Source organism: Dasypus novemcinctus, chromosome 31 (assembly GCF_030445035.2).
Source record: "Dasypus novemcinctus isolate mDasNov1 chromosome 31, mDasNov1.1.hap2, whole genome shotgun sequence".
Classification (NCBI taxonomy): domain Eukaryota; kingdom Metazoa; phylum Chordata; class Mammalia; order Cingulata; family Dasypodidae; genus Dasypus; species Dasypus novemcinctus.
In genome coordinates, this window is record NC_080703.1 from 24,005,040 (window position 1) to 24,032,477 (window position 27,438).

Genomic DNA, 27,438 nt, shown 5'->3' on the forward strand with positions numbered 1-27,438 from the left:
ACACCCCCCAAGAAGTCCCAGAGGTGCCCCAAGCCCAGTCCCACTTGTGCGTGAGGAAAGTGCCCAGGGGAATAGTGAGAATCAGGAAAACTGGTGGGGAGAGAAGGTCAAGGGCAGATGGGGTTTTAGTACGTTGCAGAATTCCAGCCCCTGAGGACAGAGCAAATTGAGACCTAACCCTGACCCTAAAGTCAGGAGAAAGCCGGCTTACAAGCAATGTGCTGGGGGCAATCCCAGGGCCGGAGAAGGAAGAGGCCCCAGAGAGGCCGGGAAATGGGGGCCCCTAAGAAAGCAGCCGTGGCTGGGCAAGTCTTCACCTCCCGGAGGCTGGTGTCTTCCGTGATGCAATGGGGTGGCAAGGCCTGCACCACAGGCCACGGGCCGGAGCCCGGATCAGGACCAGCACAGGCTCCCAGACGTGGCCCGCTCCAGGCTCCCAGGCAGAGCCGACGGGAACCCACGAGAGCCGCGTGCGCTGGGAGGGAGGTGCAGGGCTCTGGGCCGCTCGTTTCGGATCTTTCAATACATTCGAATTCCTTTTCCCTCACACTTGTATTTATGAGTAGATATGAAATGTAAACGTAAGGCGAGGAGGGCCTAGACCTTTTGTCTTCAATTATAACATCTTAGCACGCTGATTCTAGCGGACCAAGGTGATAACCATGAGCTTGAGTGAAGTGGTAAGGACACGGATTCCCACCCGAAGATGAAGGGGGTGACACTGAGACAGTCTGCTTCCCAAGGTAGCCCAGGTAACAGACCTTTGAAACCGAGAACGGTGCTACCTTTATAGAAGAGTTCTTCCTCTGGCTGGAGGGTTCTCTCACCCCTAAGAGGTGAATAACGAGGGGCTCAGACTCACCAGGGCCTGTAGCTTGGGGCAGTGAATGGAGAGCTGGATGAGCGTGCTGTCGGTGATCTGCAGAGAGACACACTGCGTCAGCGCCGCTTCCCACCCACCGCAGCTTAGGACCCAGCCCCAGCACCGGAGGAGCACGCACGGGAGTGTGAGAGTCAAGTCACAAAAGGTGGCTAAAACGCACCTCAGGCCCACTCAGGCCGGGCCTTCCCTTACCAGCCCCTCCTGGAGATGCAGAACTTGTGTGGTCTCCTCTGGGCCCCAAAGGGGTCTAGAGACGGGGGACAGGGAGGGAGTGGCAAGGGGGGGCCCCAGGAGTCCCTCTAGGGAGGCACCCCATTACTGGACAAGCGAGCTTACTGCTCCCTCAAGTTCTGTGGGAAACAAAAGGTTTGGCAAAATCTGGGAGCTCTTCTGGACGTCCCGACTGCAGTTCTGTTTGAGTAAGTTTCTAGATGGCACTGCCACGGCCCTCACGGGTTCCCAAGCCTTGTTGCCATGCTGGGGCACAGAAGGCCTGGCCCGTGGGCAGTCGATGATCTGGGCAGTGCCGGGGCTGCCCTGCAGGGCTGTCGGCAGGAGCCCACTCACCAGGATGCATTCTTCCAGATCCATCTTCTCCAGGGCATGGCAATTCTGGAAGAGTCCACAAGACAGGCCGCACCCCCGGCCCGCCCCCCAACAAAGTGCAGGTCAGGTTGCAGCAGCCGTGGCGGCCTGCCCTCTCCCCTGAGCACTGCCCCGTGTCCGTCCTCAAGGAGGGGGCCTTGCTCTAAAGGCGACCCGGGAAGCAGCCCTTCTGAGACGGTGGGGGCCTCTGCGTCCTCTCTGCTTTAGCTATGGGAATAAGGCGGCCCTCACTGCCTTCTCTCAAGCTGCGAAGAGAGTTGGCCATGCCTGCCTAGCGGCTCCCAGGCAGCAACTTGTGAACTTAGGCTTAGCCACAGACACGAGGAGAAAGCAGCCCAAGGCCTGGGCCCTTTGGGGGGGGGGGTGCCCAGCTGTACCACAGGGGAGGGGCCTGGGGTGGGAGCCCCTTAGGAGGACGTGGGCTCCTGCTTGCAGGCCCAGAGGGAAGGGGCTCGGTGGTGGCTGCTGTGTGCAGGGCAATGCTGGACAGAGGGCGCAGCGGGCAGAGCAGAGCCAGGCGAGGGCCTGAGGGGCCCGGGGAGCTCTGGGGCAGGGAGGAGGCTCATGGCAGGGTGGCCCTACCTGGCCTGGATCCCTACAGGACGCCACAGGCTCTCCCCAGATTTCTGCAAAACACACCCTGAGGGCTCCACTCTATGTGGAGCCCTCTGAAAGTGATATTTTGTACATTCTCAAACCAATGCAAGTCATTTTGAATTATGACGGTGAGTTAGTTTGGTTTGTTTTTAAAAAAAAAAAAATTATGCCTTACCCGAGCTAAGAGCGCAAAGCCTGCGTCAGTCAAATGGGAGCATCGGGCAGCTTCCAAAATCCTGAAGGGCGGCAGGCAGAGGGCAGGGGAGAGAAAAAGTATGGACTGGTTAACAGTGGAAACATACTCTTGAGTTTAGTCTGTTCTTTGACACACATTGACTTTTCACAACAACCCAAAGAGTGTTTTCTTCCAGTAACAGCCCTAAAATTTGTAAATACAAGCATTGTGCCCATTGAACAGATGAGGAAAACGAGGCTGGGAAGAAGGTGACCTGCCCAAAGTTCCACCCTAAATCGTGGACAACACGTCTTCCCACAATACCAGCACACTCTTTTTTTAAAAAAAAATATTTCTATAGTTAATATTTTAATATTTCTGTAATATTTGGTAACATTTAAAACACAATTAAAATGTATTCAAGAAATAATTTTGAAATAGACTGCATTTCATTACATTCTTAGTTACTTTAAAGGTATTGAGAAAAGTCACAGCCTATTGAACCGAATGAGTTAATTCCCAATTACCTAATACATAACAGGAATGGATGCATGAATAACATTCCCAACTCAAACACTTCATTATAAGCAATAATTCTGACCTCCTTTCTGACTAGTTTTGATCACCCAGATTCCTTCTACTGAGGAGAAATATTGAAATCATCTAGAATCTTTCCTAACACAACACTAAGAAAAATGGGCAAAACACAGAAAGAGACAGTTCTAAAAGAACGAATGATGTCAGTGAAAACGGTTGAGTCGTGTGGTGGGTTGGAGCTGCAAACTCCACAGTACTAGAACACGTGTTCTTTTTTTTTCTTCTTTTGCTTTTTAAAGATTTATTTTATTTATTTCTCTCTCCTTCCCCCCTGCCCCGCCCCAGTTGTCTGTTTTCTGTGTCCATTTGCTGCGTGTCCTTCTTTTTGTCCGCTTCTGTTGTTGTCAGCAGCACGGGAATCTGTGTTACTTTTCCTTGTGTCATCTTGCTGTGTTAGCTCTCCATGTTTGCGGCGCCATTCCTGGGCAGGCTGCACTTTCTTTCGCGCTGGGCAGCTCTCCTTACGGGGCACACTCCTTGCGCGTGGGGCTCCCCTATGCGGGGGACACCCCTGCGTGGCAGGGCACTCCTTGTGCGCATCAGCACTGCACATGGGCCAGCTCCACACTGGTCAAAAAGGCCTGGGGTTTGAACCGTGGACCTCCCATGTGGTAGACGGACGCCCTAACCACTGGGCCAAGTCCGCTTCCCCATGTGTTCATGAACTTAATCCATTCCTGTGGGTGTGAACCCACTGTATTCTTATGATGAGGTTCCTTCAGGTCAGGTGTGTCCCGCATCCATCAGGATGGCTCTTAATCCTGCTGGACTCCTTCCTAAGGGGGATGAAATTCCGGCAGTGTGAGAGAAAGCCACAGCTGAGACTCAACAGCACCCAGGAGAGGCCACCATGCGCACTGCCACCTAACAGGGGAGCCCAGGACCCAGGAGTGCAGCCAGCCCCATAATGCCAGCCTTTGGGAAGAAAGAATTGCCTGGTGACACCTTGATTTGGGATTTTTCTTAGCCTCAAAACTGTGAACTAATAAATTGTCATTGTTTAAGCGAACCCCTTGCAGGGTATTTGTTGAGCAGCCAAGGAAACTAAAACAAGTAGGGAATTCCAAAAGGTCATCCCTCCAGGGAAACAACAAATAAGTTGGCAAAAACTGTCTATCACGTTTTGGAACTCTGGAATCCAATAAAAGTCTTACATCCATCAGTGGAATACTCAATCAAGAGAAAACAGCTGAGTTGGAAGAGAGCTTTGGGGTATTTTAACGTACCCTGCTACCACCTCCCAATCCCCAGCTCAGCAGCAGCCTTGCAGGCAACTGCCAGCACTCCTGGTACAGGGTCCTCAAATCAGCAGAAGCAATATAGATCTAATGCCCAAGTAATTTTGTTTGGTTGCTTTGATATGTCTGGTGACTCTAGGAACGGCCATCTCAAAGGGGTGCCTTTATTTCATCTAACCTGGAGCTCTACCAGACTGGGATGGCTATATCTAGGGGGCACTTGTTGAGAATGTTTAAGGGCAAATGAGCCACTGTCACCAGAGGCCAGGGATAACAGTTCCCAACTGAAGCTTGGGAAGAAAGGCTAAGGAATGAGATACCTTGGGGAATGAAGGTTTTGAAAAGAGTCCACATATTCCTGAAAATTTAGAAGGCCACTAAATTTTTAGAAGGCATGATGAGGACTGGGAGCATGCTCAGAAAAGAACTGAGAAGGCCTTAAATTCTTGCTTCTGGCTGATTTTCAGGCTCTGCATGAGCAGGAAGTGAAGACTGAGGCAGAGCTGTAAACTGCCTGGCTGCGTGCTGAAGGCATGATCTAACACACAAGGAGCCTACCTGCAAAGACAGGGAGATTTTTGTTGTTGCTCTAGCATTAAGGGAAGTTCTGTCAAATCACTATCTGACCAGAAAGCTAATGAAACAGTGAATTCAGTAGCCAAACATGACAACGAATATAGACCTTACAAATTTAGTGCAGAACAGCCACTAAACAAAAACTACAATAAGCTGCAACAACAAACCCTGGGAGGAGAGAAGATCTGATTTCTAATGTTGCCACATTAAAATTTTCAAAATGTTCAGATGGCAACAAAAATTATAAAGATATGGTCTACACGGAAGAAAAAAAAACTCAAATTAATAGAATTTGTTCCTGGGGAAGGCCAGGTGTTGGACTTATTGGACAAAAACTTTAAATCTTTAAAAAAAAAAAATACATTAGTGGAAGGGTAACTGTCCCCAAACAATCAAAAAGATCTTAAAAAAGAAGAATGAGGGAAACGGACTTTGGCCCAGTGGTTAGGGCGTCCGTCTACCATATGGGAGGTCCGCGGTTCAAACCCCGGGCCTCCTTGACCCAGTGTGGAGCTGGCCATGCGCAGTGCTGATGCGCGCAAGGAGTGCCGTGCCACGCAAGGGTGTCCCCCGCGTGGGGGAGCCCCACGCGCAAGGAGTGCGCCCGTGAGGAATGCCGCCCAGCGTGAAAAGAAAGTGCAGCCTGCCCAGGAATGGCGCCGCCCACACTTCCCATACCGCTGACGACAACAGAAGCGGACAAAGAAACAAGACGCAGCAAATAGACACCAAGAACAGACAACCAGGGGAGGGGGGGAAATTAAATAAATAAATCTTAAAAAAAAAAAAAAAAAAAAAAAGAAGAATGAAGTTGGAAGACTCTCACTTCCAAACTATAAAACGTATTACCCCTAGCTAGTGGTAAAAACAGCATGGTTCTGGCATAAAGACAGATACACTGACTGATGGAACTGAATCAAGAACTCAGAAATAAACCCTCATATCTACAGTCAAGTGATTTTTGGCAAGGTGGTCAAGCCCTCCCAGCTGTGAAAGAGGAGTACATTCAACAAATGGTGCTGGGATAACTGGATATCTATATCTAAAAGAAAGAAAGAAGACTCCTATCTCACACCTTATACAAAAATTAACTTAAAGTGAATCAAGGGTCTAAATATAAAAGCAACAACTATGAAACTTCTAGAAGAAAATGTAGGAAAACATCTTCAAGATCTTATGGTAGGAGACAGTTTCTTAAACCTTACACCCAAAGCACGAGCAACAAAAGAAAAAATAGATAAATGGGACCTCCTCAAAATTAAACACTTTTACACCTCAAAGGACTTAGTCAGGAGGGTGAAAAGGAAGCCAAATTAATGGGAGAAAATATTTGGCAATCACATCTCCAAAAAGGGTCTAATATCTATGATATTCAAAGAGATTGTACAACTCAATAATAAAAAGACAAATTACCCAATTAAAAAATGGGCAAAAGACTAGAAAAGACAATTGTCCAAAGAAGAAATACAAATAAGAAACACATGAAAAAATGTTCAACATCAATAGCGATTAGGGAAATCAAATAAAAACTACAATGAGATCTCATTTCATATCTACTAGACTGGCTGCTATTAAGAGTCAGAAAATGTTAGAGAGGATGTGGAAAGATAGGAACACTTACTCACTGTTGGTGGGGATGTAGGATGATACAGCCACTGCAGGGGACTGTTTGTCAGTTCCTAAGGAAGTTGAATATAGACTTGCCATGTGACCTAGCAATACCACTACTAGGTATACCCAAAAGAACTGAGCAGTGACACGAACAGATATTTGCACATCAGTGTTCATAGAAGCATTATTCACGATGGCCAAAAATTGGAAACAACCCAGGTGTCCATTAATCAATGAGTGTATAAACAAATCGTGGTGTATACACATGATGGAATACTATGCAGCAATAAGGTGAAATGAAGTCGTGAATCATATGACAACATAGATGAAGCTGGAGGACATTATGTTGAGTGAGGCAAGCCAGACACAAAAGGACAAATACTGTATGATTGCGCTAGTATGAACTAAACATACTGTGTAAAGCCATGGCGTTAATAATTAGAATATAAGTCACCAGAAAACAGAATGGAGGGTAGAGAATGGAAAGCTGAGAGTTAGTTAATCTGTGCAGAATTGGTAAAAACGTTGTTTGTAAATCTCTGGAAATGAATAGAAATGTTTAAAGCATATCATGGTACTTGTAACTAGCAGTGCTATTGTATTGTTATGAGAGTGGTTGAAAAGGAAAGTCTAGGATCATATATATTAAAAGGAAAGCTAAACACTCTAACATGGGACTGTATAAGATTGTAAAACACGAATATGGGTGACATGGCATATATAAGACAGCTTTTACAGATATAAATGCAAATATACTAGAGAGAAGAAAAAAGAATAGCAGGTATGTATGCCACCAATACATAGAGACTGAGAGGTGATGAGTTTTGTTTGTTTTTTGTTTATTATTATTATCGGAATAAAGAAAGTACTCTGGGAGTGATTGGGGTGATGAATACACAACCATGTGATTACCCTGAATACCACTGATTGTACTCTTTGGATGGATTTATGCTTTATTAATATGTTGCAATAAAATAAAATAAAAAAATGCTTAAAATACATTAGAGGCACATAACAGCAGATCTGAATTGCCTGAGGACAGAGTAAGTTAATGGAGGACAGAGAATCTGAACTTGAAAAACACAGAACAGAGAGAGAAAAGAATGGAAAAAAATGGAACAGGGTCTCAGAGAATGAATTATAATGCAAAACACACAAACTTATGCATTATAGGTGTTGCAGAAGGAGAAGAGAATGGAAAAAGGGCAGAAGAATATTTGAGGAAATAATGAGTGAAAAAATTTCCAACCTTTATGAAAGATATGAATATCAATATTCAGGAAGGACAACATACCTCAAACAGAATAAATCGGAATAGACCTACTCCAAGACACCTACTATTCAGAAAGTCTAATGCCAAGGATAGAGGATTCTGAAAGCAGCAAAAGAAAAGCAATCCATTACATACAAGGGAAGTTTCATAAGACTTAGTGTGGATTTATCATCAGAAACCCTGGAGACGAGAAGGCAGAGGTATGATATATTTAAGGCACTGAAAGAGAAAAACTGCCAGCCAAGAATTCTTTATCTGGCAAAACTGTCCTTCAGAAATGAGGGTGAGTTTAAAGTCTTCTACAGATAAACAAAACTTGAGAGAGCTTGTCACCAAGAGACCAGATTTACAGGAGAAACTAAAGAGTGTGCTGTAAGGAAAAGACAAGGGTAAGAAGCTTGCAGTGGAGCGTAGAAATGAAGATTATAAATAAGAGTTACTAAAAAGGTTAACATACAGACAATAGTAAAATCTGACCATGGAGCCAAGGGATAAAATAGACAAAGTAATGCCTTTACAGAAATAACACTGAACATTAATGGACTGAACTCCCCAAACAAAAGACAAAGAGAGAATGGATAAAAAATATAAGCTATATATATGCTGTCTACAAAAGGCCCACCTTAGAGGCAAGGACACAATCAGGCTGAAAGTGAAAGGTTGGAAAAAGATATTCCACATAAACAATAATAAAAAAAGATCTGGAGTAGCGATACTAATATCAGACAAAATAGATTTTAAATGCAAAACTGTTATAAGAGATGAAGAAGGTCACTATATATTAATAAATGGGGCAAGTCACCAAGAAGAAATAATAATATTTATGCACGTAATCAGGTGTTCCAAAATACATGAGGCACAGACTGACAAAACTGAAAAGGAGAAATAGTTGTCTCTACAATAATAGTTGGAGACTTTAATACACCATTCTCAGCATTGTACTGAGGATAAATAAGGAAACAGAAATATTGAATAATATGATAAATTAACCAGACCTAACAGACATTTATAGAATGTTACATGCCCAAAATGGCAGGATATATATTCTTCTCAAGTGTGTATGGATCTTTCTCCAGGATAAGCCTTATGTTGGGTCATAAGTTGGAGCTCAAAAATTTTTAAAAGACTGAAATTATACAAAGCACTTTCTCTGATCATAATGGAATGAACCTGGAAATCAATAACATGCAGAAAAAGGGAAAAATCACAAATATATGGAGATTAAACAATACACCCTCAAAGAAGAAACTGCAAGAGAAATCAGTAAATATCGTGAGATGAATGCAAACAAGAATACAATATATCAACGCATATGGAATACGGCAAAAGCAGTGTTTAAGAGAGAAATTTAAAGCCCTCTCAGGACTTGCTACCTGAATCTAAAAGTCCATCAAAAGAATTATACACCATGATCAAGTGCGTTTTATAACAAGTATGCAAGGGTGTCCAACACTAGAAAATCAATCAGTGTAATATACCACAAAAAAATGAAGAACAATCACATCATTTCACTTCATACAAAAAAGGCATTTGACAAGATACATATTTTTTTAAAAGATTTATTTTATTTATTCTCCCCAGCCCCCCTCCACTGCCTGTACTTGCTATCTGCTCTGTGTCCATTTGCTGTGTGTTCTTCTGTGTCTGCTTGTCTTCTCATCTCTCTAGTAGCCACTGGAAACTGATCCTGGGACCTCTGACATGGGAGAGAGGCACCCAATTGCTTGAGCCACCTCACCTCCCTGGTTTGTTGTGTCTCTCATTGTCTTTCCTCTGTGTCTCTTTTTGGTTGCGTATCTTGTTGCGTCACTTTCTGCACTGTGAGCTAGCTCTCCACAGCGCAGGCCAGCTTTGCCTTCACCAGGAGGCCCCGGGAATTGAACCCAGGACCCCCTATATGGTAGTTAGGTTTTATTATGGGAATTTTATCAAGGGAAAATCTTACAGTTTCAGGTCTGCAAAAATGCCTAAATCAAGGCACCATCAGAGATGCTTTCTCACCGAAGCCAGTTACTGGTGAGCCTGGTGGCCTGCCGTAAGGCAAGACGGCTGCCAATCTCTCTGGAGGTCCCTGCCTTCCCCTAAAGCAGGGGTTCTTAACCTTTTTTGTTGCATGGACCCTTCTGCCAGTCAGGTGAAAAGCATGGACCCTTCCTAAGTCCACACTATGCTGTGTATTATTTAATAAATACATCACACCCGCACCAACGTATCCTCACAAGAATGTTTTTGAATTTCAATTCAAGCTCAAGGACCTCTAGTTAAGAACCCCTGGCCTAAAGGCTCAGCACCTCCAGGAGCACAGTTGTGGGTGGTCAGGCATTTGGCTCATCTCTTCAGCCCTGAGCTGTTCTGTGGGCCCAGCGTCTTGGGGGCTTCATGCCTTAGCTTCAACTGCTAGTGATCTGAGTCTTCTCTTTCACACAGCAAGGTAAACATGGCAGAGTTCCCTTTTCTGTGGGTCTTCTTTCTCTCTGTGACTCTGTTTATATAAGGTTCCAGTAAGAGGGGGGACCCAACCTGAGTCATGTCTCACTGATACAATCCAATCAAAAGCAATCTAATCAAGTGATCTAATACAGATCCCTTAATCTAATGCAATCAAAGGGTCTCACACCCACAGGAATGGCTTAGTCAAAAAATAATCTTTTTTTGGGGGGTGTAGTAGTTTGATATTATTGATGAATTCCAAAAAGAAACAGGATTATGTTTGTAAACTGATCTTTTCTCTGGACATATTAGATTATATTGGATTCATAAGTTTCCTTGATTAAGTAATCATGTAAACCTCTTGTGCCAGTAGGGCATTGAGTCCTCATCCTTTGGTGTGTGGGGACTCATAGACAAAAGGCATGGCAAAGGACAGAGTTGAGGGGTTCTTGATATTTGAGTTTTGATGTTGGAGTTTGATGCTAAAGCTTTAAACTGGAGCCCCAGGGAGAAAGACAGCCGTTCGCCTGATAGTCTATAGCTGACCTTGTGGAGAGAGGCAAAGCGTAGAGAACCTGATAGTCTACAGCTGACCTTGTGGAGAAAACAGAAGAGCTGAGCCCAGAGGAACCCAAGAAGCCTGAACCCTCACAGATGTCAGCAGCCATCTTGCTCCAACACATGGAAATAGACTTTGGTGAGGGAAGTAACTCATGCTTTACGACCTGGTATCTGTAAGCTCCTACCCCAAGTAAATACCCTTTATAAAAACCAACCAATTTCTGGTATTTTGCATCAGCACCCCTTTGGCTGCCTAATACAGGGGGATTCACCAAATTCAAACTGCCACACAAAACTAACATTGTATGCAAGGGCGAAAACTCTCCTGCTGAAATTGGGAGCAAGACAAGGATGTCAGTGTCTTCACTATTATTCAATATTGGGCGAGAAGTTCTAGCTAGAGCAATTAAGCTAAAGAAATAAAAGGCTCCCAAGTAGGAAAAGAAGAAGTAAAACTCATTCTTCACTCATGATATGATCCCATACCTAGAAAATCCCAAAATATCCACAACAAAGCTACTAGAATTAACAATTTCAAAAAGCAGCAATATACAAAATTAATATGCAAAAGGAATAGTGTTTCTATATACTACTAAAGAGCAAACTGAGGAGGAAGTCAGAAAAAAATTTCCATTTACTATACTGACTAAAAGAAAAATTTTTTAATTTAATTTTTTTTAAAGATACTTAGATTATACAAATGTCACATAAAAAATATAGTGGGGGGAGGGGGAGAAGTGGTTAGGGCATCCGTCTACCACATAGGAGGTCCACGGTTCAAACCCCGGGCCTCCTTGACCCGTGTGGAGCTGGCCCATGCGCAGCGCTGATGCGCGCAAGGAGTGCCCTGCCACACAGGGGTGTCCCCTGCGTAAGGGAGCCCCACGCGCAAGGAGTGCGCCCTGTAAGGAGAGCCGCCCAGCACGAAAGAAAGTGCAGCCTGCCCAGGAATGGTGCCGCCCACACGGAGAGCTGACACAAGATGACACAACAAAAGGAGACATAGATTCCCGTGCCGCTGACAACAACAGAAGCAGACAAAGAAGAACACACAGCAAATAGACACACAGAAGAGACAATTGGAGTGAGGGAAGGGGAGAGAAATAAATAAATAAATAAATAATCTTAGAAAAAAATATATAGGGGATTCGCACATGCCCTGCTCCCTACACCTCCCACATTTTCCCACACTTAAAACATCCTTCATTAGTGAGGTACATTCATTGCAATTGATGATCACATTTTGGAGCATTGCCACTAAGAATGGACTAAAGTTTATATTGTAGTTTACACTCTCTCCCACCCAATTCTGTAGGTTATGGCAAAATTTATAATGGCCTGTATCTGTTGTTGCAATGTCATTCAGGACAATTACCAAGTCCCCAAAATGTCCCAGTATTATACCTGTTTTTCCCTCTCCCTCCCCTCAGAACCTCCAGTAGCCACTGCCTCTACATTAATGATATAATTTCTTCCATTGCTAGAATCACAATAAGTCTACAGTAGAGGGAAGCGGACTTGGCCCAGTGGTTAGGGCGTCCGTCTACCACCTGGGAGGGCCACGGTTCAAACCCCCGGCCTCCTTGACCCATGTGGAGCTGGCCCATGCGCAGTGCTGATGCACACAAGGAGTGCCCTGCCACGCAGGGGTGTTCCCCGTGTAGGGGAGCCCCACGCACAAGGAGTGCGCCCCGTAAGGAGAGCCGCCCAGCGCCAAAGAAAGTGCAGCCTGCCCAGGAGTGGCACCGCACACATGGAGAGCTGACACAACAAGACGAAGCAACAAAAAGAAACACAGATTCCCGTGCCACTGACAACAACAGAAGCGGACAAAGAAACAAGACGCAGCAAATAGAAACAGAGAACAGACAACCAGGGTGGGGGGGGAGGGGAGATAAATAAATAAATAAATAAATCTTTAAAAAAAAAAGTCTACAGTAGAATACCAGTAAGTCTACATTAGTCCATAATTCATTAGCCAATCTTGAGGAAAGAATCAAATATTTAGGAATAAACTTAACCAAGGATAATAGAGAACCTATATTCAGAACATTGCTAAAATAAACCAAACAAGACCTAAATAAATGGAAGGGCATTCAATGTTCATGGATTGGAAGATTAAATATCATTAAGATGCCAGTTCTATCCAAACTGATTTACAGATTCAGTGCAAAACCAATAAAAATTCCAACAGCCTTTTTTTGGGCAGAATTGGAAAAGCCAATTATCAAATTTATCTAGAAGGGTAAGGGCCTCCAAATAGCCAAAAATATCTTTAAAAAGAAGAATGAAGTCGGAGGACTCTCACTTGCCAACTTTAAAGCATATTACTTAGCTAAAGTGGTAAAAATAGTATGGTGCTGGCATAAAGATTGACAGATTGACCAATGGCACTGAATCAAAAACTCAGAAACAGAACCTCACATCTACAGTCAAGTGATTTTTGACAAGACTGCCAAGCCCACCCAGCTGGGCCAGAACAGTCTATTCAACAAATGGTGCTAGGAGAACTGGATATCCATAGTCAAGAAAAAGAGGACCCCTATCTCACACCTTATACAAAAATTAACTCAAAATGGATCAAAGTTCTAAATATAAAATCTACAACCATAAAACTCCTAGAAGAAAATGTAGGGAAAAATCTACATGATCTTGTAGTAGGTGGTGGTTTCTTAAACCTTATACCCAAAGCACAAGCAATGAAAGAAAAAACAGATAAATGGGACCTCCTCAAAATTAAAGTTTTGTACTTCAAATGACTTTGTTAAGAAGGTGAAAGGCAGTCTACTTAATGGGAAAAAATTTGGAAACCATATATCTGATAAGGGTTTGATTTCCATGTTTATATAAAGAGATCACACAACACAATGATAAAAAGACAAGCAACCCAATTTAAATACGGGCAAAAGATTTGAGCAGACATTTTTCCAGAGAATAAATGCAAATGTCCAAAAAGCAGCTCAAAACTACAGTGAAATATAATTTCATGCTTTACAGAATGGCTATTATTAAAAAAAAATTACAAATGCTGGAGAGGATGCAGAGAAATAGGAACACTCCTTCACCATTGGTGGGAGTGTAAAATGATGTAGCTTCTATGGAAGACAGTTTGGTGGTTCCTCAAAAAGCTAAATATAGAACTGCCATATGATCCAGCAATCCTGCTACTAGGAATATATTCAGTGTTACTGAAATCAAGGATGCAAATAGATATTTGTGCACCACTGTTCATAGCAGCATTATTCACAATTACTAACCTCAGTGCCAGTCAACCAATGAATGGATAAACAAAATGTAGTATATATATACAATGGAATACTATTCAGCTGTATGTAGAAATGAACTTGAGATACATATGACAACATGGATGAACCTTGAAGATATGATGTTGCGTAAAATGAGCCAGACATAAACGGATGAACATTTTATGGCCTCACTAATAAAAACTAAATATGATGAGTAAGCTTATGGAGTTAAAGTATAGAATATAGGTAAGCAGGAAACAGAATGTGGGTTGAGAAGATGGAATTGATGCTGAATGTATGTAGAATGTTTAATAAAATTGATTGTAAACATGTGGAAATGGATGGAGTTGTTGGTAACACATTTTAATCAGTATAACTAACACTGGTGATTTAGAAATGTGATTGTGGTTGAAAGTGGTTGTCTAGGGAGGTTAATGTTAATTGAAAGACAACTAGAAGATAATCTAGGGACTCTACAATGTAGTGATTTTGGTTGTAGATGAGGATTGTGGTTAATAATAAAATACAAAAAATGTTCCTCTGTTATAAGGTATTAAGAATATGGTAAAAATGGGAAAAATACAACTAATGTAACTTACAGACTATAGTTAACAGTAATATTGCAATGCTTTTGTAGCAAAGGCAGGGAAGGTATACTCTATCAATGCAAAAGGTAAAAAAAGAACATGGATTCAGTTTTATGAGCTGTGAATATGGTCAAGCATTTTTTTTTTCATTTCCTTCATTAACAAGGAGACCCTCGTCATGTCATTTAACCAATCTGTGCTCATTTATTCATCTTTCACAACTCTGGAGAGCCAAATTAGTTTGCTTTTAGGATTAAATAAGATAAATGTGCCTGGGCAGGAAAAAAAAATACAAAAGTCAGCTAGAGAGGAACTGAGGCAAAAAGAAGACTAAGACATAGGGGAAAAAGAAACCACAGCAAAATGGGAAAACGAAATCCTTATCAGCAAGTACATTAAATGTAAATGGATTATACTTTCTATTTAAGATGCAGGGATTGGCAAAAGGTCAATAAAAAACATGATCTAATTTTATGCTGTCTATAAGAGACTCACGTTAGATTCAAATACAAAGCAGGTTAAAAGTGAAAAGATGGAAAAAATTACCCTATGAAAACAGTAATTAAAATAGAGCCAGAGTGACTATATTAAAGTCAGATGAAAGAGACTTCAAGACAAAAATTGTTACATGAGACAAAGAAGGGCTTTATATATTGTAATGATGAAATGATTAATCCATCAAGAAGATACAGAGGATTGTGGGAAGATGGTGGAGTAGGAAGCTCCAGGATTCAGTACTTACATCAGAACTATTAAACAGGCAGGAACTGTCTGAAACAACTATTTTGAAACTCTGAAAGGTACTAGAACACTGCACAGCAAGGAGAGAAGAATGGGAGGAAGAGCTGGTAAATTACAGTAAAGACAAGTAAATTGCTCTGAGTGGCATTTACTGGTGCCCATCCCCCACTCTCCCAACAACCAGTTGTGCGGTCAAGACCCTGGTTAGCTCACTGGCAAAAGAAAGGGAAGCAAAAGTCCTCTTGTCCAAGGTCAGGGGTGGGCATGGCCAATCACTGATCAAACCTTTTGATTAGTGACTTCAGATTGCTTGGGGCTTGGCTCTGAGGGTGGCCATTGTTCCAAAACCCCCCTCAAAAAAAAAAAAGCAGCTTAGGAGACTTAAAAATGCTACACTTCCTCAGGGCTGTGGGGGACAGTTAGCTGAAGGGCTGCATTTGCTGGGCAGGTCAAGAAATCGCAGCTCTGGGAAGCCATTAAGAAGCTCCTAGTACTCTTCTTGACCTGCTCCCCAGTGCAGTTTGGAGCTGGACCCCTTTGTGGGTGCCTGGCCTTGTTTTGGCTGGGGAAGAGTGACTGGGAAAGTCCTCTCTGTCATGTCCCATTTCCCAGAATTTGCCCTCCAGGTGAAAACCGCTTGAGGCAATAAAAGAGTGTGCATTAGCTAGCCAAAGGGATGCTGATGCAAAATACCAGAAATCTGCTGGCTTTTGTACGGATTTAGTGGCAGGAAGCTGTGTGTTATCACTGCTCTTTGATTCTTGGCTTGATCTAGATTGTTAGGATTGTCCTGCTGGTTGCTCAAAACTGCGCACTGGACCTAGTAATTGGTTGTAGAGTTGCTTCTTAGGGCCTTGGGGAGGGAAGCTATAGAGGCCAGAAAAAGCCTCCCCTACTTATTTTTAATTTTCTTGAGTGCACGTCCTCGGTCTGCCAGCAGATGGTGTTCTTTGATAGCGCTCAGTTCAATGCCTGGTAGGAGAGTGTTTGTTATAACACCGACTGCATCAGTGTGATAGAGCTTCCTGTCTGGAGGCTACGAGCCTTGTAATTCAGACTTTCTCTGAGAGAGTTCTGGCAGTCCCCTCCCTTTTTCCTGGCTAGGAAATATTTCTATTCCCTCTGAAATCTTAACAGTCAGTCCTCGTTAGAAGAGGAGGAGATTGGGAGGGTTGTGTATGTTTAGTCCCTTGCCGGTTCCTAAGGCAAACAATGGTGCAGGCCCAGCTGGCCTGGAAGGGCTCCTGGGAACAGTGGACCAAACTGGAGGGTCAGAAGCTGAATCAGCCTTAGGCTGTGTCTCTCTCTCCCCCCTTTCCTGCAGTGGTAGATCCCTGGAGCCCCCTTTTTCTGTAGTCACCAGCCCAGAGGCCCGAGAGTTCTGAAGTGTCTTTAGTGTGGGGGATGGTGCTGGCAGCAGCAGCCACTGATTTAAATTCACAGTTCTGTTGTCCTGATTTCCCTCCTTTGTCCCTCTCTCCTCTGGGTGATGTTCAGCCTTTGTCTGGTGTCCTAAATCCTTTTTCTAGGCTGTTTCAGCCTGTCTTCTAGTTATTTTTCTGGAGAAGAGAGTCCCATGTCTTTTTAGTCCACCATCTTCTCAGAAGTCTGTTGGCTTTTATAAAGGGTATTTATTTGGGGTAGAAGCTTACAGATACCATGCTATATATAAAGTGCAAGTTACCTCCCTCACCATGGCTGCCAATGTCTGCCAAGAGTTCAGGCTTCCTGGGCTCCTCTCTTCCCGCAGCTCCGTTTCTTTCCGGGCTGAGCTGCCCTGCTCTCTCCACAAGGCCAGCTGTAGACTCTCAGGTGAACAGCCCTGTCTCTCCCCGGGGCTTCCGCCATGTCTAAGGAGCTGTTTCTATTCTTCTGTTTTCTCCTGTGTGTTCACTTCCTGGGCTCCAGCTCAAAAACTCCAGACTCCTTTCTCTGCACTGTGGTTTCTCTGTGAGCTCCCGCTCACCAAGCAGGCAGTGACTCAACGTCCTACTGATGTGGCCCCATCAAAACCTTAATCGTTACTTAATCTGTAAAAGTAAAACCTCTGAATCCAATACACTCAAATATGCACAGATGAAAAGACCAGATTACCAACATAAACCAATATATCTTTTTGGAATTCATCAATAATATCAAACTGCTACAAAGTGTAAGAAAGTATAGAGGTGGACAGTCTGGGACAAAGGCTTGCCTGCTTTAAACACATGGGAGACAGAAGTCTGTCTCCTCAGAAAAAGAGATGGATTGAAACTCCCATAAATAGGAGAACTCCAAACAACTAATTGGCACGAGCTCAGGACAAGACATAGGTCCAGAAAACAAAGGGAGGACCCTGCACTCTGCGTTCGCTTTGGGCAGTCCTTCAAAGTAGGAGGGATGAAGCTCAATGAAACCGCTCATCACCAGCTGGTTATGAAACTAAGAAACAAACATCTCAGGGAATAATTCCCAGAGTTAATATAATAAAATATTAAAATGTACAGTATGCAAAACACAGGACTGTATAATATGGGGAATCCAGTGATGGATGATGGGGGCGTTTAGCAGGGCAAATATGAGAATGTCTTCTTATAAATGATAACAAATACATAATACTAATATAGGATGTTAATAATTGGGTGGGTTGGGGGAAATATACCAAATGTAATATATGGGCTATAGTTAGTTGTAACATTTTGATGATGCTCTTTCATAGTTTGTAATAAATATTTCACAAAAATGGAAGGTGGGGAAGCGGATTTGGCTAAATGGATATAGCACCCGTCTACCACACGGGAGGTCCAGGATTCAAACTCAGGGCCTCCTGACCTGTTTGATGAACTGGCCCATGCACAGTGCTGATGTGCACAAGGAGTGCTGTGCCATGCAGGGTGTCCCCTGCATAGGGGAGCCCCATGCACAAGGAGTGTGCACCATAAGGAGAGCCGCTCCACGTGAAGAAAAAAAAAAGTGCAGCCTGCCCATGAATGGCGCCGTACACACAGAGAGCTGATGCAGCAAGATGATGCAACTAAGAGAGACAGCAATTCCTAGTACCGCTGACAAGAATGCAAGAAGACACAGAAGAACACACAGAGAATGGACACAGAGAGCAGACAATGGGGGTAGGGGGGAGGGGAGAGAAATAAAAATAAAGAAATAAATAAATCTTTTTTAAAAAATGGAAGGAGTTGGTGTTGGGGAGATATATGGGAACCTTGTATGATGATGTGTTTATTTGTTTTGCAAATTCACAAATTTTATGATGTACATATTGTTTACATATGTATGAAAGATATTGTATTAGTCAGAGTTCTCTAAGGAAACAGCACCAACAGGAGATATCTGTAAATAGTACGAGATTTTATAAAATTCTCTCAGGCAACTGTGAGGATGCACAGGTCTGAATTCCATAGGACAGGCTGCAAATCAGGGACTCTAATGAAGGTCCTTGATAAGTTCCCAGGAGATGCTGGCATTCGAACATAAAGGTGACAATTTTCCATTGAATGCTAAATTCCCTTCTCCTTTCAAGGCCTTTGACTGATAGGATGAAACATGATTCATTGCTGATGGCAATCTCCTTAGTTGCTTGTGGAGATAATTAACCATCTATGAAATCAACTCACTGATGATTAAAGTCCATGAAATGCCCTTGTATTACAATTAGCTTGGCCAGACATCATTACCTGGCCAAGCTGACAAATTAGTCTAACCACCACACATATACTTCAATAAAATTTTATTATTTTTTTAAAAAGTACAGTATGTAACAAGAGTACCAGACAAAGAAAAAGGAAATGATGGCCCATCCAAAATAAGAGGATAAAAATCCAAGAAAAGACAAATGAGGAAGACCAGAATGTGGACATACCAAATGCAGACTTTAAAAAAAATAATCATAAAAATGCATGAAGAGATGAAGAGAAATACAGATAAAGAACCAAAGGGTCAGGAAAACAATGAAGGAGCAATATGAAAATCTTAAGAAAGAGGTGGAAATTTTTTAAAGGAATGAAACAGAACTATTGGATTTGAAGACCTCAATAACTGAAATGAAAAATTCCCTGGAGGGCTTCAACAGCAGATTGGAACTAGCAGAAGAAACAATCAGCAAACTTGAAGATAAGACATTTGAAATGAGTCAGACTGAGGAGCAGTATGAGAAAAGATTTATAAAAAGTGAAAATGGGCTAAGACACCTTTGAGGAACCATAAAGTATACCAATATGTGCATTATGAAAGTTCCAAAAGGAGAAGAAGGAGAACAAAAGTGAAATAGGTTAAGAAATCTCTGGGACACCATCAAGCATGACCAATATACACATAATGGGAGACCTGGAAGAAAAAAAGGTAAGAAAGAATATTCTAAGAAATAATGACAGAGAACTTCCCAAACTTAGCTAAAGACATGAATATGCAATTCCAAGAAGTCCAGAGGACCTCAAACAAGATAAACATGAAGAAAAACATATCCCATCATATATTGATCATACTGGCAAATGTGAAGAATAAGGAGGGAGTTCTGAAAGCTGCAAGAGAAAAGTAACATGTCATGTACAAAGCAGTCCCAATTAAACTGGGTGTCAATTTCTCATCAAAAAACCATAGAGGCAAGAAGACAGTCAGTTGAAATACTTAAAGTGCTGGAAACAAACAAACAAATAATTTCCAACCAAGAAACTTTCTTTCAAAAATGAGGTACAGATTAAGATATTTCCAGATAAACAAATGCTGAGAGAGTTCATCAGCAATAGACCAACCCTACAAGTAATGCTAAAGGGAGTTAGTTCTTCAGACTGAAAGGAAAGGGCACTAGACAGCAGTTCAAAGTGGCATAAAGAAATACAGATCAGCATTAAAGATAACCATTTGGGTAATTATAAAATAAATTGCATTGTATTTTTTAGTATATAATTCCATTTCTTACTTCCTACCAGTGATAAAAAGCAAATGCATAAAAAGTAATGATAAATCTATTCATTCTGGACATACAATATATTAATACAAAGATATAAGTAGTAACAAGTAGAAAGACAGGTGGGGGAACAGATGGTATAGATAAAGTGTATGTGTCAGTTTTTGAAGTCAGGTTGGTAACAAACAGTATGATTGTTATATATTTAAGATATTAAATTTTAATAACCCCATGGTAACCAGAATGAAAATAAATGGAAAACATATCTAGATAGAAAATAGAAGTCCCACAATATGGAACATTACAACAAATTAAATAAATATAAAAGTAGGCATTAATGGAAGAATTCAAAGACAAAAAAGATATATGATTTACAAAGACTAAATAGCAAAAAGGCAGAATAAAGTCCTGATTATCAGTAGTGAGTTTAAAAAAGCAGAGATTGACAGAATGGATTAAAAAAGCATGATTCATAGGACGCAGACTTGGCCCAGTGGTTAGGGCATCCGTCTACCACATGGGAGGTTCGTGGTTCAAATCCCAGGCCTCCTTGACCCGTGTGGAGCTGGCCCATACACAGTGCTGATGAGTGCAAGGAGTGCCCTGCCACGCAGGGGTGTTCCCTGCATAGCGGAGCCCCATGCACAAGGAGTGCGCCCCGGAAGGAGAGCCACCCAGTGCGAAAGCAAGTTCAGCCTGCCCAGGAATGGCGCCGCACACATGGAGAGCTGACGCAGCAAGATGACGCAACAAAAAGAAACACAGATTCCCGTGCCACTGACAATAACAGAAGTGGACAAAGAACACGTGGCAAATAGACACAGAGAACAGACAACTGGGGCGGGGGGAGGGGAGAAAAATAAATAAATAAATAAATCTTTGAAAAAAAAAGAGTATGATTAAGTTTAAAAAAAAGCATGATCCAACTATATGCTATCTGCAAGAGACTGATTTTAAATTCAAAGACATAAGTAGGTTGAAAGGAAAAGGATAGAAAAAATATACTATGCAAATAGTAACTAAAAGAGCTGGGGTAGTTATACAAATATCAGATAAAATAGACTTTAAGCCAAAAATAATTATGAAGGACAAAGATGGTCATTATATACTAGTAGAGGGGTTATTTCAGCCTGAAGATATAACAATTTATACACATATACGTACCTAACAGAAAAGCCCCAACATGTATAAAGCAAATACTGACAGTTTTGAAGAGAGATATTTATGGCTCTACATTAATAATAGTAGGAGACTTTAACTACCACTTTCAATAATTGTTAAAGCACCTGGGCAAAAGATCAAAAAGGAAATGCAAGAGTTGAATAATACTCTATGCCAACTAGATCAGATATATATAGAACACGTCACCCAACAACAACAGAATACACGTTCTCCTCTAGTACACATGGATCTTTTCCCCCAGGACAGACCATAAGTTAGATCACAAGACATGTCTCAATAATTTCAAAAAATTTGAAATCATTCAATGTATCTTCTCTGTCCACAACACAAAGAAGCTGGATGTCAATAACAGAGGGAGAAATGGAAAACTCACAGATATGTGGAAATTAAACAATGTACTCAAACAGTCAATGGGTTAAAAGAAAACCACAAAGAAAATTTGAAATATCTTGAGGCAAGTCAAAACGAAATGCAACATACCAAAATTAAGGGATGCAGCAAAGGAAGTGCCAGGAGGAAAATTAATAGCTCAAAATGACTACATTAAAAAAGAAGAAAGATCTCAAATCAAAGACCTAACCTCAAAACTGGAAAAACTGGAAAAGAAGAGCAAACTAAACCCAAAGCAAGCAGAAGGAAGGAAACAAAGATCAGAGATAAATGAAATAGAGAACAAATGAAACAATAGAGAGAATCAACAAAAACCGAAAGTTGGTTCTTTGAAAAGATCAGTAAGATAGACAAATTTTAAAAAAAAGAGAGGATACAAATAACTAAAATCATAACGAAAAGAGGGACATTACACTACCAACCACACTTAAATAAAAAGGAGTATAAGAGGATACAATGAATAACTGTATGCCAATAAGTTAGATAACCCAGATGCAATGGACATATTCTTAGAAACAAACTACCTATACTGAATCAAGAAAAGAAGATCTCAACAAACCAATTACTAGGAAAGTGATTGAATCAGAAATAAAAAACTTCCCAAGAAAGAAAAACCCAGAACCAGACAGCTTCACAGGTGGATTTTACCAAACAATCCAAGAAAACTTAACATCAATTCTTTTCAGACTCTTCCAAAAAACTGAAGAAGAATTAACACTCACATCCTACAAGGCCAACATGACCCTCATACCAATACCAGATAAAGATACCACAAGAAAATTACAGACCAATATCTTGTAGGAATACAGATGCAAACACACTCAACAAAATACTAGCAAATAAAATACAACAGCATATTAAAAGAATTACATGCTCAAAAAATATATTTTTAATTTTTAAAAGATACATAGATCACAGGAAAAGTTACTTTAAAAAATATAGGGGCTATCTATATGCCCCAGTTCCCACACCCCCCACTTTTCCCACATCAACAACTTCTTTTATTAGTGTGGTGCATTCATTGCATTTGATGAATACATTTTAAGCATGGATTATAGTTTACATTGTATTTTACACTCTTTCCCAATCCACTCATTGGGCTATGCCAGGATATATAATATCCTACATCTGTCCCTGCAGAATCATTCAGGACAACTCCAAGTGCTGAAAATGTCCCCATATCACACCTCCTTTTCCCTCTCCCTGTCTTCAGCAACTCCTGTGGCCACTGTCTCCACATCAATGATATAATTTCTTCTATTGCTAGAGTCACAATAATCCTATAATTGAATACCAGTAAGTCCACTCTTGTCTATATTTTATTCCTCCATCAGTTGATTGTAGATTTAATCAGCCATAGAGCCAATCAACTTTCTAAAGATTTAAGTCCATGAAATGTCCTCAAGGTAACTAACAATTAGGCCAGTGCCTGCTTGACCAAACAACTGGGTCAAGTCTATTCATCACAACATCATTAGCCATTAGGGAAGTGCAAATAAAAACCACAATGAGGGAAGCGGACTTGGCCCAGTGGTTAGGGCATCCGTCTACCACATGGGAGGTCCGTGGTTCAAACCTCGGGCCTCCTTGACCCGTGTGGAGCTGGCCCATGCGCAGTGCTGATGTGCGCAAGGAGTGCTGTGCCCCGCAGGGGTGTCCCCGTGTAGGGTAGCCCCACGTGCAAGAAGTGCACCCCGTAAGGAGAGCCGCCCAGCACCAAATAAAGTGCAACCTGCCTAAGAATGGCGCCGCCCACATGGAGAGATGACACAACATGATGCAGCAAAAAGAAACACAGATTCCCGTGCCACTGACAACAACAAAGAACATGTAGCAAATAGACACACAGAACAGACAACTGGGGGCGGGGGGGGGGGGGAAAGAAATAAATAAATCTTTAAAAAAAACAACAACCAAAAAAACCCCACAATGAGATACCACTTGACACCCACAAGGATGGCTATTATTGAAAAAAAAATGGAGAGAATACAGAGACAGTGGAACTCTAGTGCACTGTTGGTAGGAATGTAACATGGTGTGACAATATGAGAGTTCCTCATAAAGTTAACTACAGAATTACCATATAACCCAGCAATTCCACTCCTAGATGTATACGCAAAGAAAGTGAAATAGAATCTCAAACACATACATGTACACCAATGTTCACCGCAGCTTTACTCAATACAGCCAAAAAGTGGAAACAGCCTAAGTGTTCATCAGCAAATGAATGGATAAATAAAATATGAGACAATTACACAATGGAGTATTATTTGGCCATGAGAAGGAATAAAGTTTTGAGATACATGGCAACATGGATGAACCCTGAAAACCTTTTCCTGAGTGAAATAAGCAAGGCACATAAGTCCAAGTGTTGTATGATTCTATTAGTATGAAATATCTAGAATAGGCAAATTCATAGAGACAGAGAGCAGATCAGATGTTCCCAGGGGATGTGGGAAAGACGGGAATGGAGAATTATTGCTAATGTGTACAGAATTTCTGTTTGGGGTCATGAAAAATTTTGAAACTAGATAGGCAATGGTTGCACAATGTTACTGCAATTAATGCTACTGAATTGTAAAATGTTACTGAAATTGTTAAAATGGCACTTTTTGTTATATATATATTTTAACCAAGATTTAAAAAAAACTCTACGTATTTGAATTCTAGTTTTATCTCTTACCCAACATGTGACCCAGGATAAGTTAAGTAATTTCTCTGAGTCTCAGTTTCTCCTCTGCAAAGCGGATAATAACAGTAACTACCTCATAGAGATAAGGGGAGGATTAAAAGTGACAATGCTTATCAAGGTGCTGGGAGCAGATGTGGCTCAAGTGGTTGAGCGCCTGCTTCCCATATGGGAAGTCCCAGGTTTGATTCCCGGTGCCTCCTTAAAAAAAAAAATCCAAGGAAACAAACAACAAACAGACTAAAGATAAAACCAACTCAGGGGAGCCAATGCAATTCAGTGGTTGAGCGCCAGCTTCCCACACACGAGGTCCCGGGTTCAATCCCCAGCATCTCAACAACAAACAAACAAATAAAAAGTGCCTAACACAGAGCCTGGAACAAATTTTAGCTCAATCAATGTTAACTATTCTTAATATTAGCATTGTTCTTCTTATTAAAGTTTTAATATTCATAGCTGGTGAAAATATATTACCTGGAGAATCAGAAAAGCAATCATTATTTGTTAAAACAAAAGATGTCTTTTTTTCTTGCAGGGGGAAATAATAAATAAGAAGGCAGTTATAAATTCCCCCCCCATGTTCTTTTCTATTCTTTTAGCAGGAAAACCTGGTGACCTCGGGACGTGAGGCTCTCCTCTGCTCACCAAGGACTGTCAGATCATTCTGCTGCTAAAAGTAATACCAGGATGAGGCAACTCAGGTGGGTAAACGTGTGAAATTCATCCAGACATCAAGGTCAGATTCACTGGCGGTGGACATTTCACTCTCTCCCAGGACACTTGTAAATGATCTGGATTATACAGTGTCCACCCCCAATCCAACCAACAGACGCCAACAACAGCAAAGCCACCGCCACCCGCATCGCCTCTTCCACCTCTGGCAAGCCCTTCCTGGCCTGCACCTCCGTCACAGGGCACCTCCTGCAGGAAGCCCTCCTGGTCAGCCCAGCCTGGCTGCGAGTGCACCAGGCTCTGGGGTGTAAAGGGACGAGCGCGCGCACTTACTGCAGTCTCGGGCAGTTCAGGCCCAGGGCGGTTAGGGAGGCGTCGGTGAGGTTGCCGCAACCAGAGACGCAGAGGGCCTGCAGCTGGTGGCAGCCCCTGCATATCTGCACCACACCTTCATCTGTGATACGCTGGGGACAAACAGCAGGAATACAAATCAGCGCACATGTCAACACTACAATAGGAGCAGCAGAAAACGGGATTTACTCTCCAGGTCCATTAGTTTTGGTTGCCTGCTACCTGGTATTTACCCTATGAATTTAAACAAAATAAAGAGAGGTAAAGGCAGGTGTATACTTGTGTTATCTTTGTACAGCTTCAAAATATTCTAGCATAACTAGGGGAAAGGGAAAGTTTAAAATTCCATTCCCCCGCCCCTAGAGTTGTCAAAACAGATGTAGATTTGATTTTTTTTTCAGGTACAGTTCATTAACTCAAATTAAAAATCAGATAAATAGTTCATGAGGACTTGCCCAGTTAAGTGACATATTATCTTTTGGTTAGATTTATATAGATTAATGCTTTAGATACACACCATATAAATCATGTTTATAATATAAAAATAAAATAATATTTATAAAGTATTTTATTTTCAAGATTTGAAAAACAAGAAAATTAAATAAATCACAAAATTGATAGATGGCTTAGAATTCGATGAATTTAGCTCTGAAAAGTCTAAATAATATCTTTAAGTATATTAATTTAAGTAGAAATATACACATTTATATTATACTTCAAGCCATCTGCCAGTATTATCCTACATACAAATCAAGGTCCTGTTTTTGAACAGGGCAGGTCCTTAAGGTCATGATTTGTCCCCAAAATGGTTTCTTCTTCTGTCACTCACCATCCAGGAATCTGAAGGTTCATGATTCACCAGAAGGAGAATGAGAGAGATTTCTCTTGCCTTCCCAAAAATCTAACTTTCCCTTGAGAAACCGAGTAGGATGTAGCAAGCATCCACTTCAAGTAATAATATTTCCAACTGCAGTGAATAAGGAGCCATAGTTTCTCATAGGCTAATGCTCTGAAAAAATGCCATCTTGCCTTTACAGATGCCCCTATTTTTCAAAGTATTTTCATATCTATTTCATTTTCTTTGAGAAAATAGGACAGGTTTCATCATCTTCAATGTATAAGTAGAAAAAAAAAAAGAGAGAGAGCGAGAGACCTTATTATGAATTGTCCAGGTCTTAAATCAGGGACTAGTTCACATCATTCCTGCTATCTTCCCCAATACGCCACCAAACAAGACCCCAATCCATATTACGTTTAGGTGAAATATCAGTGGCTTTGTGTTGCGTGTGACGCCTTGTGCTGCTGTTGCTCTTTCACCTAGTGCAAACGGATTGATGATACAAGGGCACAGGGTGAGAAATGCGGGTGTGTGTGGGCAGCGTGGCCAGCGGCCCATCGTCTCGCCTGCCTGGGGTGCTTCCTAGTGGGGCGCGCAGAGACCCTGGGGGAGAGAACATGAAGCGGCACCGTGCTCGCGGGGGCGGCATGCTACTTACTGAGCAGGACTGCAAGTTGAGGCTCACGAGCTCGTGGCAGTAATTCTGAATGTGTTTCAGAGCTTCATCTTCTAACTGAGTGGACAGAGAAAAGAGAGGAGGACTGGGATCCAGGGGAGGTGGGGCGCCGAGTGCCCTGACGGGCGCCCCACACCTAGCCCACAGGGGGCGCAGAGCCCGGGGGGCCCTGGGTACCTGGGTGCAGCCCCTGAGGAGCAGGGCTTTCAGGCCCCGACAGCCGCGCACCAGTGCCTCCACGCCGTCCTTCGTGATCTGGTCGCACCAAGAGAGGTTCAGGTACTCGAGGTTCCGGCAGCCCTCACTGAGGGGACAGAAAAATAAACCACCCATGTGCAGTCTAGCCTGGAGGGTTTACTACCGACTTCAAGTTGAGTTCCTCCCAAGTAATTCAGGGGTGAGAGAACCCCAGGAGAGCCTAATTCTGACCATTAGGAACGTTCCAGACACAACACAATGTTCAATAGCTTTGGTATTTTTCTTGACCACAGACAAAACGACACTCTTACCTGATGCCCTTTAAGGAGCTGTTTGTGATGGACACACAGGAGGTCAGATCCAGATGTTTCAGCTTAGAACAGAATCTGCTAAGGCTATAACATGTGCTGTAAAAGAGCAGA

General features: G+C 42.1%; 1 protein-coding gene across 4 annotated transcripts in view; it reads right to left on the reverse strand.

The window, feature by feature from the left end:
* Window positions 1-27,438, reverse strand: part of FBXL2 (F-box and leucine rich repeat protein 2) — a 156,860-nt gene that overhangs the window by 21,463 nt on the left and 107,959 nt on the right. For all 4 annotated transcript variants that reach the window (XR_011647816.1, XR_011647817.1, XR_009184213.2 and 1 more), the window contains exons 7-13: window positions 27,328-27,423; window positions 26,996-27,122; window positions 26,801-26,875; window positions 25,287-25,417; window positions 2,262-2,322; window positions 1,451-1,495; window positions 863-919 (exon numbers count right to left, since the gene is read on the reverse strand). Coding sequence is in view for 1 of the 4 variants with exons in the window: in XM_058290629.2 (XP_058146612.1) it covers window positions 863-919; window positions 1,451-1,495; window positions 2,262-2,322; window positions 25,287-25,417; window positions 26,801-26,875; window positions 26,996-27,122; window positions 27,328-27,423 (592 nt within the window). In the remaining 3 variants the exon portion in view is untranslated. The remainder of the gene's footprint in view (window positions 1-862; window positions 920-1,450; window positions 1,496-2,261; window positions 2,323-25,286; window positions 25,418-26,800; window positions 26,876-26,995; window positions 27,123-27,327; window positions 27,424-27,438) is intronic.